General features: G+C 51.3%; 1 protein-coding gene across 4 annotated transcripts in view; it reads left to right on the top strand.

Moving 5' to 3' along the window:
- The first annotated feature begins 11,924 nt into the window (after positions 1 to 11,924).
- Positions 11,925 to 13,173, top strand: part of TMTC2 (transmembrane O-mannosyltransferase targeting cadherins 2) — a 298,456-nt gene continuing 297,207 nt past the window's right edge. For all 4 annotated transcript variants that reach the window (XM_064141674.1, XM_064141688.1, XM_064141687.1 and 1 more), the window contains exon 1: positions 11,925 to 12,363. In XM_064141674.1, coding sequence (XP_063997744.1) covers positions 12,281 to 12,363 — 83 coding nt within the window. In that variant the 5' untranslated portion in view covers positions 11,925 to 12,280. The remainder of the gene's footprint in view (positions 12,364 to 13,173) is intronic.

Genomic DNA, 13,173 nt, shown 5'->3' on the forward strand with positions numbered 1-13,173 from the left:
AAAGTCAATATTTTCCAGGAGATGTATTCAGTAAGATAGCTTTGTTTTCCAGAAGTCCCTAATGAAAAAGCACAACATTCCTTTTGCCACTTTTATCTATAAATGATAATGAAAACCAATCTCAGTCTGCTAAAGCCCCAAGTTTGCTGCTACCAGTGCACAATGACCTTGGTATATACAGGCTGAGGTGATGGAAAGGTCTATGGGAACTAGGGCCAGGTATATTTTCCTAAGCAAATGAAGTCAGCAAACATTACTAGCAGCAAAACTGATGAGAGATTAGATCAAGATGCTGCTACTTGCTAAACAACTTAGCTAAATGCAGAGAATTCTCTCCCCTGTGTCAATGCACATGAGAGAAAAGTGCCTGAGTACAATCTCCAGGGAATCTTCTCTTTGATGTGTACACTGGAGACAACCATCTTCACCTCTTCTGCTACACACCAATGTGCCTGAAATCCAACATCTCTGTGTAACAGCCTGCAGCCAACCAATTGATCACAGGAAGTCTACAATTCTCTATAGAATCAGAGAATGGTTTAGGTTGGAAGAGACCTTGAGGATCATCCAGTTCCAACCATCTGCCATAGGCAAGGACACTTCCCACTAAGGGAGGTGATCTGTTTCAATAAATCCCACTAAGTGATGGGTCTTTGCACCATGAGAGCAAGGGTTGTAAATGCTCCTAAATCTCCCACAAGCTTAAATACCAAATATGTACCAGGTAAAACATTAAGCAACAGCACTCTCATGTTTTAAAACTTCTGGGAAGCCTGAGAGAAGACAGAAATTTACTCTATTTGGGATCACATCCTCATGAATGTGCTGGGGGAGGTATAGGCTGGATATTAGGAGAAAGTTCTTCGCAGGGAGAGTGATTAGCCTGGAGAAGAGGAGGCTCAGGGGTGATCCCATTGCTCTCTACAACACCTGAAGGGAGGCTGTAGCCAGGTGGGGTTGGGCTCTGCTGCCAGGCAAGCAGCACCAGAACAAGGGGACACAGTCTCAAGTTGTGCTGGAGGAGGACAAGGCTGGATGTTAGGAGGGAGTTGTTGGCAGAGAGACTGATTGGCATTGGAATGGGCTGCCCAGGGAGGTGGTGGAGTTGCTGTCCCTGGAGGTGTTGAAGCAAAGCCTGGCTGGGGCACTTAGTGCCATGGTCTGGTTGATTGGCCAGGACTGGGTGCTAGGTGGGACTAGATGAGCTTGGAGGTCTCTTCCAACCTGGTTGGTTCTATGATTCTATGACTCATTTACTGATTTCTGGTTGTATGGTCATTAGTGCCATGGTCTAGTTGATTGGACAGGGCTGAGTGCTAGGTTGGGCTGGCAGAGCTTGGAGGTCTCTTCCCACCTTGTTGATTCTACAAAGGAAATTAAATGAATGAATAAGATAATAAGCTGGATACTGTAAATTCCACTAGAACAGGTTGCTCAAGGCCTCATCCTATCTGGCCTTGAACACCTCCAGGGAGGGAGCATCTACAACCTTCTTCAGTGTCTCACCACCCTCACTGTAAAGAACTTCTTCCTAACATCTTGTTTGAATCTCCCCTCTGCCAGTTTAAACCCATTACTCCTTGTCCTGTTATTACAAGAGCTTGTCAATAGTCCCTCCCCAGCCTATCTGTTCATGTGATACAGCAGGAGAGAAATCTGGGTCACCTGTATAGCTCAAGTCATTACAATCAGTAAAAAGCTTCAAATGCTCCACTGAAATGATTAAACTTCTGCTACAGATCTTGTGTAGAAAAAAAACCCAAGTCTCAAACATGTTGATGTTGTATTTTTCCACATTTGCAAATAAACAAAGCAACTACCTTCAGTCTAAATAAAAGCTGTAATGTCTTTAATCCACTGAAAATGTAGCAAGGTCTTTAGTTCAAATATTAAATGCAGTATGACTTTATGGCTGGCATGCATTAACTGTTTTTTAAAGTACAGAGATAGAGGCCACATGAGATTCCCATTCAGGTTTTCACATGTACAGACAAGGCCAGCAGAGCCAATGGCATCCTGGCCTGCAGCAGGACCAGTGTGGGCAGCAGGACAAGGGAGGTTCTTCTGCCCCTGTACTAAGCACTGGTCAGGCCACACCTCGAGTCCTGTGTCCAGTTCTGGGCTCCTCCATTCATGAGAGATGTTGAGGTGCTGGAAGGTGTTTGGAGAAGGGCAACAAAGCTGGTGAGGGGCCTGGAGCACAGCCCTGTGAGGAGAGGCTGAAGGAGCTGGGGGTGTGCAGCCTGCAGAAGAGGAGGCTCAGGGCAGAGCTCACTGCTCTCTACAACTACCTGAAGGGAGGCTGCAGCCAGGTGGGGTTGGTCTCTTCTGCCAGGCAAGCAGCAACAGAACAAGGGGACAGAGTCTCAAGTTGTGCCAGGGCAGGTCTAGGCTGGATGTTAGGAGGAAGTTGTTGGCAGAGAGAGTGATTGGCATTGGAATGGGCTGCCCAGGGAGGTGGTGGAGTCACCGTGCCTGGAGGTGTTGAAGCCAAGCCTGGATGGTGCACTTAGCACCATGGTCTGGTTGATTGGCCAGGGCTGGGTGCTAGGTTGGACTGGATGAGCTTGGAGGTCTCTTCCAACCTGGTTGATTCTATGATTCTCAAAGTCAAGATATTCTCAAAGTGAGTTAAGCAGAGAGGATGTACCAATTCAGCTCCTGCTAATTTAGTTGCTGTTTCTGCATTATTGTTTATTAGGAGCCTAGAACTCCTTGACTGCCGTCTCTGGGCTTGTCTGCACTACAGTGCAAACCATCCCTTGCTTCCAACATGATTGTGAATTCAAAGTGACTGTTTTAGGGGGATTAAAAAGGTTTACTCCTTGTAATAATTTCTCCTTGTGTATTTAACTCTTGAGAATTATGTTTGTGCTGGTGTTAGATATATTTCAATCATGTTGACACATGCTCTCTAAAATAGGAGTAGCCATGGTTTTCCTGGCTTTACTTCGTGCTTGTGCAGCAGGAAGCCAAGACTGCACTGAAGTAAAGAAGTAAATTAGGTTGTTCTGTAGGAAATCTGCAGGGATTGTGGTGGAAATTACACTTCTGTCTTTGGCTGGTTTTGCTCTACTGTGAGACGAAGATCTGAGATGTATCATTTTTTGCTCAATTTTCACAGCCTATACCCCAGGTTGTACATTTGAAGGACAAATGAAGTAGAAGTAGACAGATCTAGATTAAAATTAAACTGTCTTTCAACATGTATGTCACAGAGGAAAAGGCAGTACCCTGAAAAGTAGAGGGCTGCTGGACAGCATGATGACTCACTTCTTTCTATGGGAAGGAAGAGGACAAGAAACAGATTTTTAGCTGTTGATGAAGCTTTTCCATCTACTGGGCAATACATCTGCCAAGAAATGATCAGAGGCAGGATATGATATACCACTCATACTCCCTTTCCTCCACCTGCACAAAATCCAGGCTGTATGCCACAGACTTCTTGGTTCTGTTGCAGGCATCCATCTGTCAGGTAGGACTTTTCTCAGAATTAATGTCTTAGGCCAAATTAATCCCTGGGATAATTCCATTGGGTTTTGTCTAAGGCAATATCAATTACTGCGATCGGAAGGATGATCTCATGATGAAAGCAAACAAATGACTGGGGATCACAGCTGAGATCTCAGAGAGATTCTTCTTCTGCTCTAGAGTTCCCACAGGATCTGGGTAAACCAACACAAACGGCAGTTGCCTCAAGTTCTCTTGTGTAAAATCAGGCTACTTCCAATTTGCTCCTACAGTCATCTTCTGAGGGTGTGTACTTCTTAGACCTGTTTTCACAGGCTCACAGGATGCTAGGGGTTGGAAGGGACCTAAGGAGATCATCCAGTCTAACCCCCATGCCAGAGCAGGACAATCCTATCTAACACAGGTCACACAGCAACACATCCAGACAGGCCTTGAAAGTCTCCAGGGAAGGACACTCCACAACCTCTCTGGTCAGCCTGTGCCAGTGCTCTGAGACCCTTACAGTCAAGAAGTTCCCCCTTGTGCTGAGACAGAACCTCCTGTGCTGCAGCTTATGCCCATTGCTCCTTGTCCTACCCCAGGGAGCAGTGAGCAGAGCCTGTGTCCTCACTCCTGGCAGCCCTCAGATACTTATAAACATTTATCAAATCCCCTCTCAGTCTTCTCTTCTCCAGACTAAGCAGCCCCAGGTCCTCTCCTCATCAGCCATGCCCTCCAGTCCCCTAATGATCCTCACAGCCCTCCACTGGAGCCTCTCCAGCAGATCCCTGTCCCTCTTCAACTGGGGAGCCCAGAACTGAACACAGTATTGAAGATGAGGTCTCAGCAGGGCAGAGTAGAGAGGGAGGAGAACCTCCCTTGATCTGCTGGACACACTCCTCCTAATACAGCCCAGGATCCCATTGGCCTTCTTGGCCACAAGGGCACATTGCTGTGCCATGGGGAACTTGTTATTCACCAGGACCCGCAGGGCCCTCTCCACAGGGCTGCTCTCCAGCAGTCACCTCCCAGCCTGTACTGCTGCACTTTATTCTTCCTTCCCAGGTGCAGGACTCTGCTCTTGTCCTTGTTGACCTTCATCTGGTTCCTCTGTGCCCAGCTCTGTCTGTCCAGGTCTCTCTGGATGGCAGCACAGCCTGCAGCTGTATCAGCCAAGTCTTGTTGTGATAAAAGGGACTACAAAATCAAAATCAACCAACCAAACCACTAACCAAACCCAAACCAAACCAACAACAAACAACAACAAAAAGTAACATATTGCTACTTTTATAAAGCATAGAAAAAACCAAACAGCAAAGAGGCTCATGTTCTGGCAGATGACATGTTGACACATCTGCAATTAGTTAACTTTGCATTGTCAACTTACTCGGCGCAAGAAGCATTAAAAACTTGATCTCACTTTGAGCTATCTCAAAGGACAAGGGAGATAATATGCAAACCAGGCTAAGATTAGTCCAGAATGGAGTAACATACAGAAAAAAATCATCCTTGAAACTTCATAAGAGACTAAGAAGTAACTTTTGCTGTGCTTTTTTAATTCAAACACTAATGACCATACAACCAGATATCAGTAAATGAGTCATAGAATCAGCCAGCTTGGAATAGACCTCCAAGCTCATCCAGTTCAACCTAGCACCCAGCCGTGGCCAGTCAACCAGACCATGACACTAAGTGCCTCATCCAGGCTTGGCTTCAACACCTCCAGGGACAGCAACTCCTCCACCTCCCTGGGCAGCCCATTCCAATGTCAATCACTCTCTGCCAACAACTTCCTCCTAACATCCAGCCTACACCTTCTCTGCCACAACTTGAGACTGTGTCCCCTTCTTCTGGTGCTGGGTGCCTGGCAGCAGAGCCCAACCCCACCTGGCTACAGCCTCCCTTCAGGTAGTTGTTGGCAGCAATGAGCTCTGCCCTGAGCCTCTGCTGCAGGCTGCACACCCCCAGCTCCCTCAGCCTCTCCTCACAGCGCTCTGTTCCAAGCCCCTCACCAGCTTTGTCGCCCTCCTGTGGACACCTTCCAGCATCTCAACATCTCTCTCGAATGGAGGAGCCCAGAACTGGACACAGCACTCAAGGGGTGGCCTGAGCACAGAGGCAGAAGAACCTCCCTTGTCCTGCTGCCCACACTGCTCCTGAGCCAGCCCAGGATGCCATTGGCTCTGCTGCCCACCTGGGCACCACTGCCTCATCTTCAGCTCCTCTCTACCAGCACCCCCAGCTCCCTCTCTGCCTGGCTGCTCTCAACCACTCTGTCCCGAGCTTGTAGTGCTGCTTGGGGTTGTTGTGGCCAAAGTGTAGAACCCTGCACTTGACCTTGTTCAGTCTCATCCCACTGGCCTCTTCCCACCCATCCAGCTTGGCCAGGTCCCTCTGCAGGGCTCTCCTACCTTCCAACAGCTCCACAGCTGCTCCTAGCTTGGTGTCATCTGCAAACTTACTGATGTTGGACTCAATTCCCTGGTCCAGATCATTAATAAAGATATTGAAGAGGACTGGGCCCAGCACTGATCCTTTGGGGACATTAAAGCTTTAAGTGACACAAAACTGTCTCTTTTTGGGGGAGGAGGTGGTGATTCTGAAAACATAAAGTGACAATTGAGATGCACAGGAACTTTAACTGTGTAGAATTTGAACCATTAGATTTTCTGATGTCAGTTGGACACCCCCCCCCCCCACTGGCACCTACATCTAAGGCACAGACAAATTTTCTGAAGAATGAGACATCCAAGTCCCTTCACAGGTTTAGGTTTGAGTCCTAACATTTTCCATAACCTGTGTTACCATTTTGCAATCACAGCCATTTGAAGTAATCCTCTTCCTTGAGATATGCTCACCCTTGAGTTACACAAATCTTCTTGTTCTGTGCATATGAAAAAGTTCCCTACAGCTGTCTTTGTTGCTTCCTAGAGACAGCCTGCATAATGAGATTAGGTCAAGCTAAAATGCAATGGCTTTCTCTCTCTCTTTTTTTCCCCCCTCTCTCCAGCTCTGCAGCAATACTCTAGCTCCCCTGACTGATCTAAAGTAGGAATTGGTGTCTCCTCAAAATGTACTTCCTGAAGAAACGTGTTCAGCTAAAATCTCTTCCAAGTACAGAGGAAAGCCATGGATGTGCTTGGCTTTTCTGCATGTGCTTACTTTTTACTGTCCTAATTCATGCAGATTTCCAGGACGTTTTACTGTCTTGCAGTTGCAACTTACATTTACTTTGGTTGTAATGGCTGATGTCATTATTATCATTGCAGCACTAGTGAAAATGAAACAAAGCTAAAATATTGGCTCTTTGAGAGTTAATATGATCTTGTAAGCATGACGGGAAAACAACAGCTTAGATGTAAGTCTGCAAAAACAAACAGTCTTAGCTATGTGAGTCTCTGAGTAATTCTTAAAGAGACATCTGCCTAAAACATTCTTCTCTACCCCACTTTGTCCCCTTTTGATAAAGTAAAGTCACTTGTTCATATGCCAGGTGGGGTTGGGCTCTGCTGCCAGGCAACCAGAAATAGAACAAGGGGACACAGTCTCAAGTTGTGCCAGGGCAGGTCTAGGCTGGATGTTAGGAGGAAGTTGTTGGCAGAGAGAGTGACTGGCATTGGAATGGGCTGCCCCGGGAGGTGGAGGAGTCACCATCCTTGGAGGTGTTGAAGCCAAGCCTGGCTGGGGCACTTAGTGCCATGGTCTGGTTGATTGACCAGGGCTGGGTGCTAGGTTGGACTGGATGAGCTTGGAGGTCTCTTCCAACCTGGTTGATTCTATGTATTTAACTCAGTTAACTTCCTTCCTAACACCAGCTTATGCTTGACTGCTAACAGTGTCTGCATGGGTGTTCTGAAACGCACCAAAGTTTACACTTCTGAGGCTCATGAAGTCACATCTTTAGATGTAATTTAGGGTGCTCACGATTATTCATGAGATGTTTAGACATTTATTTGATGATCTGAGAGTGTGAAAACTGGCCAAAAAATGAACAAACCACACTTGACTACTCCTACAATGACGTCTATATTCAGTGATCTCATTCCACAAGAAAATCCCAGCAGCTTTCGGGCAGCTAGCCTTTATTTTCTCCAACGCTGTGTGGAAGCTGGCACCAGTGTTTTCTACAAGCTTCCGCAAATGAACCCTGGTGTACAGAAACTGAAGTGTCTCATCTAATCTGTTGAGGGATCTGCACCACATGCATCACCCTGACATTTAAGGTCTCATAGTCAGCGACCGGTTAACCAAATCCATCGCTGTGATAGACATATATTTCTACATGCTGTGCCACAACTTAATCTTTCAGGCGTAGTTTAGGTGAAGTGTATTGTAGCAGAGTGATTCGGAGCCTCTAATGCCTCTAATGAAGAAATTTGCAGACTGGTATTAAAACAGATCACTTTGATTGCCACGTTTCCAAAAAAGCAAGAGCTTGTCTGCTAAGCTATACACAATAGAGCAGCTGTTACGTCCCATAACGCTAGCTACCTTCACAATTACTGCTACTATCGTGTGTTGCTACAACCCTCCACCTCTTCTTCCCTTTTCTCTGATACCAGAGTCTGTGACAATGACTTTCTGGAATTGAAGGTTATTTTGGAAGTGTCTGCTTAGTGACACATCTCAACTTCTAAGTTACCTGATTTGATTCCTTGTGATCACTGTAAATGCACTATGAGTCAGAATGTTATCTGACACCTCCAGCTGACACAATAAAATGCAGTTTTGTTCCTCACTCCAGTGTTGTGGGGTTTTAAACTTTTACCTCATGAATGAAAAGAAGGAATTCCCTTATCACGCTGTTGTGGAGGCAGGGAATTAATGCGGCCGGGTCAGCATACACGGAAAAACAGAGCGATTGCACTTCCCCTAAAACCCGCCCCCACAACTGGGTACTGAGGTTAGTTCAGCTTAATTAGCAGGTTCAGCTAGATTAATAAGATCTTACAAGGACACCACAGGTAAAGTTGACTATTTTGCAAGTCAGGGGTTGGAAAAGGCTAAGCTACTAACACAGAGTTCTTCACTATTAACCAGGCTGAGCTCAACGTTTACTCACAGGTGATGCAGCTGGCGCTCCAGAGGCTCCTCAGCTGCTCTCTTTCCAAAGAGGTCCGAAGCTCCTTAAGGCCAATCAAGCTGCATAAAGGCTCCAGAGGCTCCTCCGCTGCTCTCTTTCCAAAGAGGTCCGAAGCTCCTTAAGGCCAATCAAGCTGCATAAAGGCCGTGCTTACGGTGGCGCCGGCCGGGCCGGGCCCTCAGGAGCTTGTCCTCCGCAGCGCCAGGGGACTCCTTCTGCAGGCACTGCCCAGGCGGGCAGCGCTCTGAGGCGGGCAGCGCTCTGAGGCGGGCAGCGCTCTGAGGCGGGCAGCGCTCTGAGGCGGGCAGCGCTCTGAGGCGGGCAGCGCTCTGAGGCGGGCAGCGCTCTGAGGCGGGCAGCGCTCTGAGGCGGGCAGCGGCGCAGCACCGGTACCTGCCCGGGCACAGGGCCGAGCCACACTGCCTGGGCGCGGAGCGCACAGCCAAGCACCAGCGCGGGCACTGCGCGGGCACCGCTCGTGCCTAACGGCCCTTTGCTGCCCGCCGCAGGCACCGCAGGTGCTCCCCTCGTGCCTCAGGGCCCCGTGCTGGGCCCCGTGCTGCCCCCCCGCCCCGCCTCAGTCAGCTGCGGGTGCGTCCCTGGTGCCTAAGGGCCCTTTGCTGCCCCCCCTCAGTCAGCTGCAGGTGCGTCCCTGGTGCCTAAGGGCCCTTTGCTGCCCCCCCTCAGTCAGCTGCGGGTGCACCGCTGGTGCCTAAGGGCCCTTTGCTGCCCCCCCTCAGTCAGCTGCAGGTGCACCGCTGGTGCCTAAGGGCCCTTTGCTGCCCCCCCTCAGTCAGCTGCGGGTGCACCGCTGGTGCCTAAGGGCCCTTTGCTGCCCCCCCTCAGTCAGCTGCAGGTGCACCGCTGGTGCCTAAGGGCCCTTTGCTGCCCCCCCTCAGTCAGCTGCGGGTGCACGGCTCGCGCCTAACGGCCCTTTGCTGCCACGCGCGCACCGCTCGTGCCTCAGGGCCCCGTGCTGCCCCCCTCAGTCAGCTGCGGCTGCGTCCCTGGTGCCTAACGGCCCTTTGCTGCCCGCCGCAGGCACCGCAGGTGCTCCCCTCGTGCCTCAGGGCCCCGTGCTGGGCCCCGTGCTGCCCCCCCGCCCCGCCTCAGTCAGCTGCGGGTGCGTCCCTGGTGCCTAAGGGCCCTTTGCTGTCCCCCCCGCGGGCACCGCGCGGGCACCGCTCGTGCCTAAGGGCCCTTTGCTGCCCCCTGCAGGCGTGCAGGGCAAGGGGAGGGGGAGAGTTTTTTCGCGCCTTTTCCATTCAAGCCATGGAGGGAGAGGATGCTGGGGTACGCAGGACCTGAGGACACACGCTTTGATTTCTAGCCTCTCCCCTTTTCTGCTGTGGTGTTGTTTGCTTAGCAAGGCTGATCATTTTTGCGTTGAACTTGTCTCCAGCTTTCTACACTGGCTCTTTACACCTGCTGCCCCCCCAAGCTTGGCTTGGTCTGTGAGGTCCTAGAGCTGACAGGTGAGGTGGCACTGGCACATCTATTTCACCCTTTCTGTCAGAGAAGGCTTTTGCCGTTGGGAGAATGCTTGTCCTTTGTTTATACAGAATATTACTACAAGATGCAGGTTTTGTAGACTCCTGTGAGTGTAGCTAAATCCACTTGGACAGGTTGGTGCAGCGCTACTGTTACCTGCAGCCACCCTGCAGCATCAGGAACTTTCAGCAGAGCAGGCACTCTCCAGTCTACACACTTCAGCCCACCTTTTCTTGGCATTTGGTTTCACTAGCTGGTGTCAGACTCATCTACACCAGATGTTAGTCCTGCTGCTTTGAAGAAAAAACCCATATGCTTTTGATGGAGAACAAGAGACTTCTGCCACTGTGACTCAGCAGTAACCATACCACTTTTTATGCAGAATTTATTAGGACATTCTGGAGAAGAAGCTGTGCAAACCTAGAGCATAAAGTCAGCAATCCTGCTGCAACAAGGATTAAGTCACGATGACTGAGATCTTGGCAGCAGGTCCAGAAGCACGTTGAGAATCAGTGTTGGAAAGTAAAGATCACAGTTCTGACAAAGTGTACTAACTCTTTAAAGTCTAGGTTACCGCCTCCTGTGCTTCAGGCTGAAAAGTTTAATGCCAGATCACTGTGATCTGCTAATGGCTTCAATAAGGCCCCTCAGAGCTTTAATATTCTGAACAAAATGCACCCTCTCTCCATGTCTGCAGTTACTGCCACTGATGGCGATAGCACACTTAGAATCTAAGTAAAAGCAGCTGAGATGTTTGCGACGCTTCAGCCACACTTCACAGGGGCACTTTAAGCCTTGTTTGAAAGAGGTCTTAATGCGCTTAATATATTTTGAGGTTGCAAAGAATGGTCTTAAATAATCACGTAGAGGAGACAGAAAACATGTTAAACACCTCCTCTCCTCCTCCAGTTTCTTAAGCACAGCTTGATATACAGACTCTCATTCTTCCGTGATAGCATGATGTGCCAGTTGATGGAAATTGCAAGGAAACTGTTACACTAAGGGCTGGATAGCATAAGAAGGGGGCAAACCTCTATTTAAAAGGGAACAATCAGCTTGATGGACTCAAACTCTTCTCGTAACTTCATGCCTCTGTATTCTATGAATTATTGAAGATGGTTTCAGTGCGTTATTCCCCACAGCTGGGTTTCTTGCCCAGCTCTTGGGACGTTTATTTGTCCCACTCACACCACGTGGGCTCAGGCTGTGTCCACTTCACCCCTTGCAGGCACTACCCTGTTGCCAGCTCTGAGTGAGCCCCAGCTTGCAGCACTCGTTCTCTTGGACTCCGTTTATGTTTGGCTCCCTTCTGCCAAGTTTCAGTTTAATAAGGTTTTGCTTAACTGAAAGCTGAGTAAAGAGCTGCCCAGGGATGCCCATGTTGACAGTATGGGGAATACCAAGCTCAGGGCAAGTGGGAGCATAGACCCATCTGCTCTGGTGTCCCACTCTCAGTCCTACAAGCCCTCTTTCCTGCAAATGAGTTTCCATCTGAACTGAGCTAGTGGGTGGGACAAAAAGAAGGAAAGGGGAGAAGAAGGGTACAGGAGAAGAAGGAAGACTGGAAGAAAGGGGTACAGAGGAAAATGGGAAAAAGAAGGAAAAAAAGGACAAGAAAGCTAAATGGAATTTAAAAATGGACCCAGAAAGGAACGGGAAAGAAAGAAGTCAGACAAAAACACACAGGAAGAAAGGGAAAAGGGAAAGAAAAAACCCAGCCCTTGAAAGGGCCAAGCTAGCGGGGCAAACCCTGCCTAGCACGCCCGCCCCGCTGCCTTTGTCGCCGCCGGCTCAGCGCCGCCCGGAGCGCGGGGGCGCGGGGCGGGGCAGGGGCGCGGGGCGGGGCGGGCGCGGAGGGGCGGGCTCGGGGCGGGTCTGCACGCAGGCGCGGTGCGAGCCCCGGGCGCCCCACGCGGGCGCTCCCAGAGCCTTGGCGGTGGCGCCCGGCTCGCCAGCGAGGGGTGTGCGGGCCGGGCGTGTGCCGGAGCCGCGGTATTGCTGAGGCTCCGCGGGAGAAAGGCGGCAGGCGCCGCGTTTCGCTTCGTTGTCTCCGCCGGTCGCACCGCTACCATGGGGTAGGGGACGGCGGAGGTGGAAGGGGACGCCGTCAGGCTGCGGCCGCCGGTGGAGCACGGAGCGGCGCTCGGCACTGCTGGGGGGCGCGAGGGGCGGCCGCGGCGGGGCCGGCTCGGGAGGCCGGGCAGAGGGGACTGCCCCGGTGCGAGCTCGGCGGCGGCAGCGGCGGCAGGCGGAGAGATGATTGCGGAGTTGTTGAGCAGCGCCCTAGGGCTCGCCCTGTACCTCAACACCCTGGGCGCCGACTTCTGCTATGATGACAGGTAAGGCGTGGAGCGGAGGGGAGCGGCGGGGCCGGGCGGGCGGGGAGGGACTGCGCACCTGCAGGGAGTCGGGCAGCAGTCGCTCCTCTCGGGGTACTCGGGGCAGTGACGGAGGGTACCGATGGCTACTTGGCTCCGGGTGGCCGCGGCGGCGCCCGCCGCTCCCAGGGCTTTGACAGCTCCCACGCAGGCTCGGTCCACTCTGGCGCTTCCCAGTGGGAAGGATCCTGGTGCTTTAACTTAGCAGGTCCGGGGTTGATTCCACATGCACGGTGTCGCCGGGGTGGGGGGAGTGCCCGCCCTGCCGGGACCGAACATCGCTCGTGGAAGTCTTCGCGTGCTGTCGAGCACCGCCGGGTGGCTGCGGCGACCGGGCGCCTGTCGCCGTCAGCTTAAGCCGGGGTCCCTACCTGCTCCTCTCCTGAACGTCCCCGCCCGCAGAAGCTCCTGAAAGGCGCTGTTAGCAGTCGGGGAAGATTCCCATTAGTGCTTTTCCGGTGACTTAATCTGATCGCAATTAAAACAGATGCATAATTAAAATGTATTAGGGCGAACAGCACGCTTGGCTAAACTTATTAACCGTTCTGGCATCTTTCATGTTCCGTTGGAATGAAACCATCCAAAAAGTGAGCACGGATTGACTTTGACAGCCCTTCGTCAGCCCTCCCCCTCCTCGGTGGCGAGCGCCCGTCTGCCCTGGGTGCTGCGGGCAGTTGCTCCGCCGGCCCAGGCCACGCGGCGCTGGCAAGCGGCCGTCCCGCCGCCGCCCCCCGGCTCGGCGGCCTTGGCGGCGGAGGGGAAGAGGGGGTG

This window comes from Pogoniulus pusillus, chromosome 4 (genome assembly GCF_015220805.1).
Source record: "Pogoniulus pusillus isolate bPogPus1 chromosome 4, bPogPus1.pri, whole genome shotgun sequence".
Lineage (NCBI taxonomy): Eukaryota > Metazoa > Chordata > Aves > Piciformes > Lybiidae > Pogoniulus > Pogoniulus pusillus.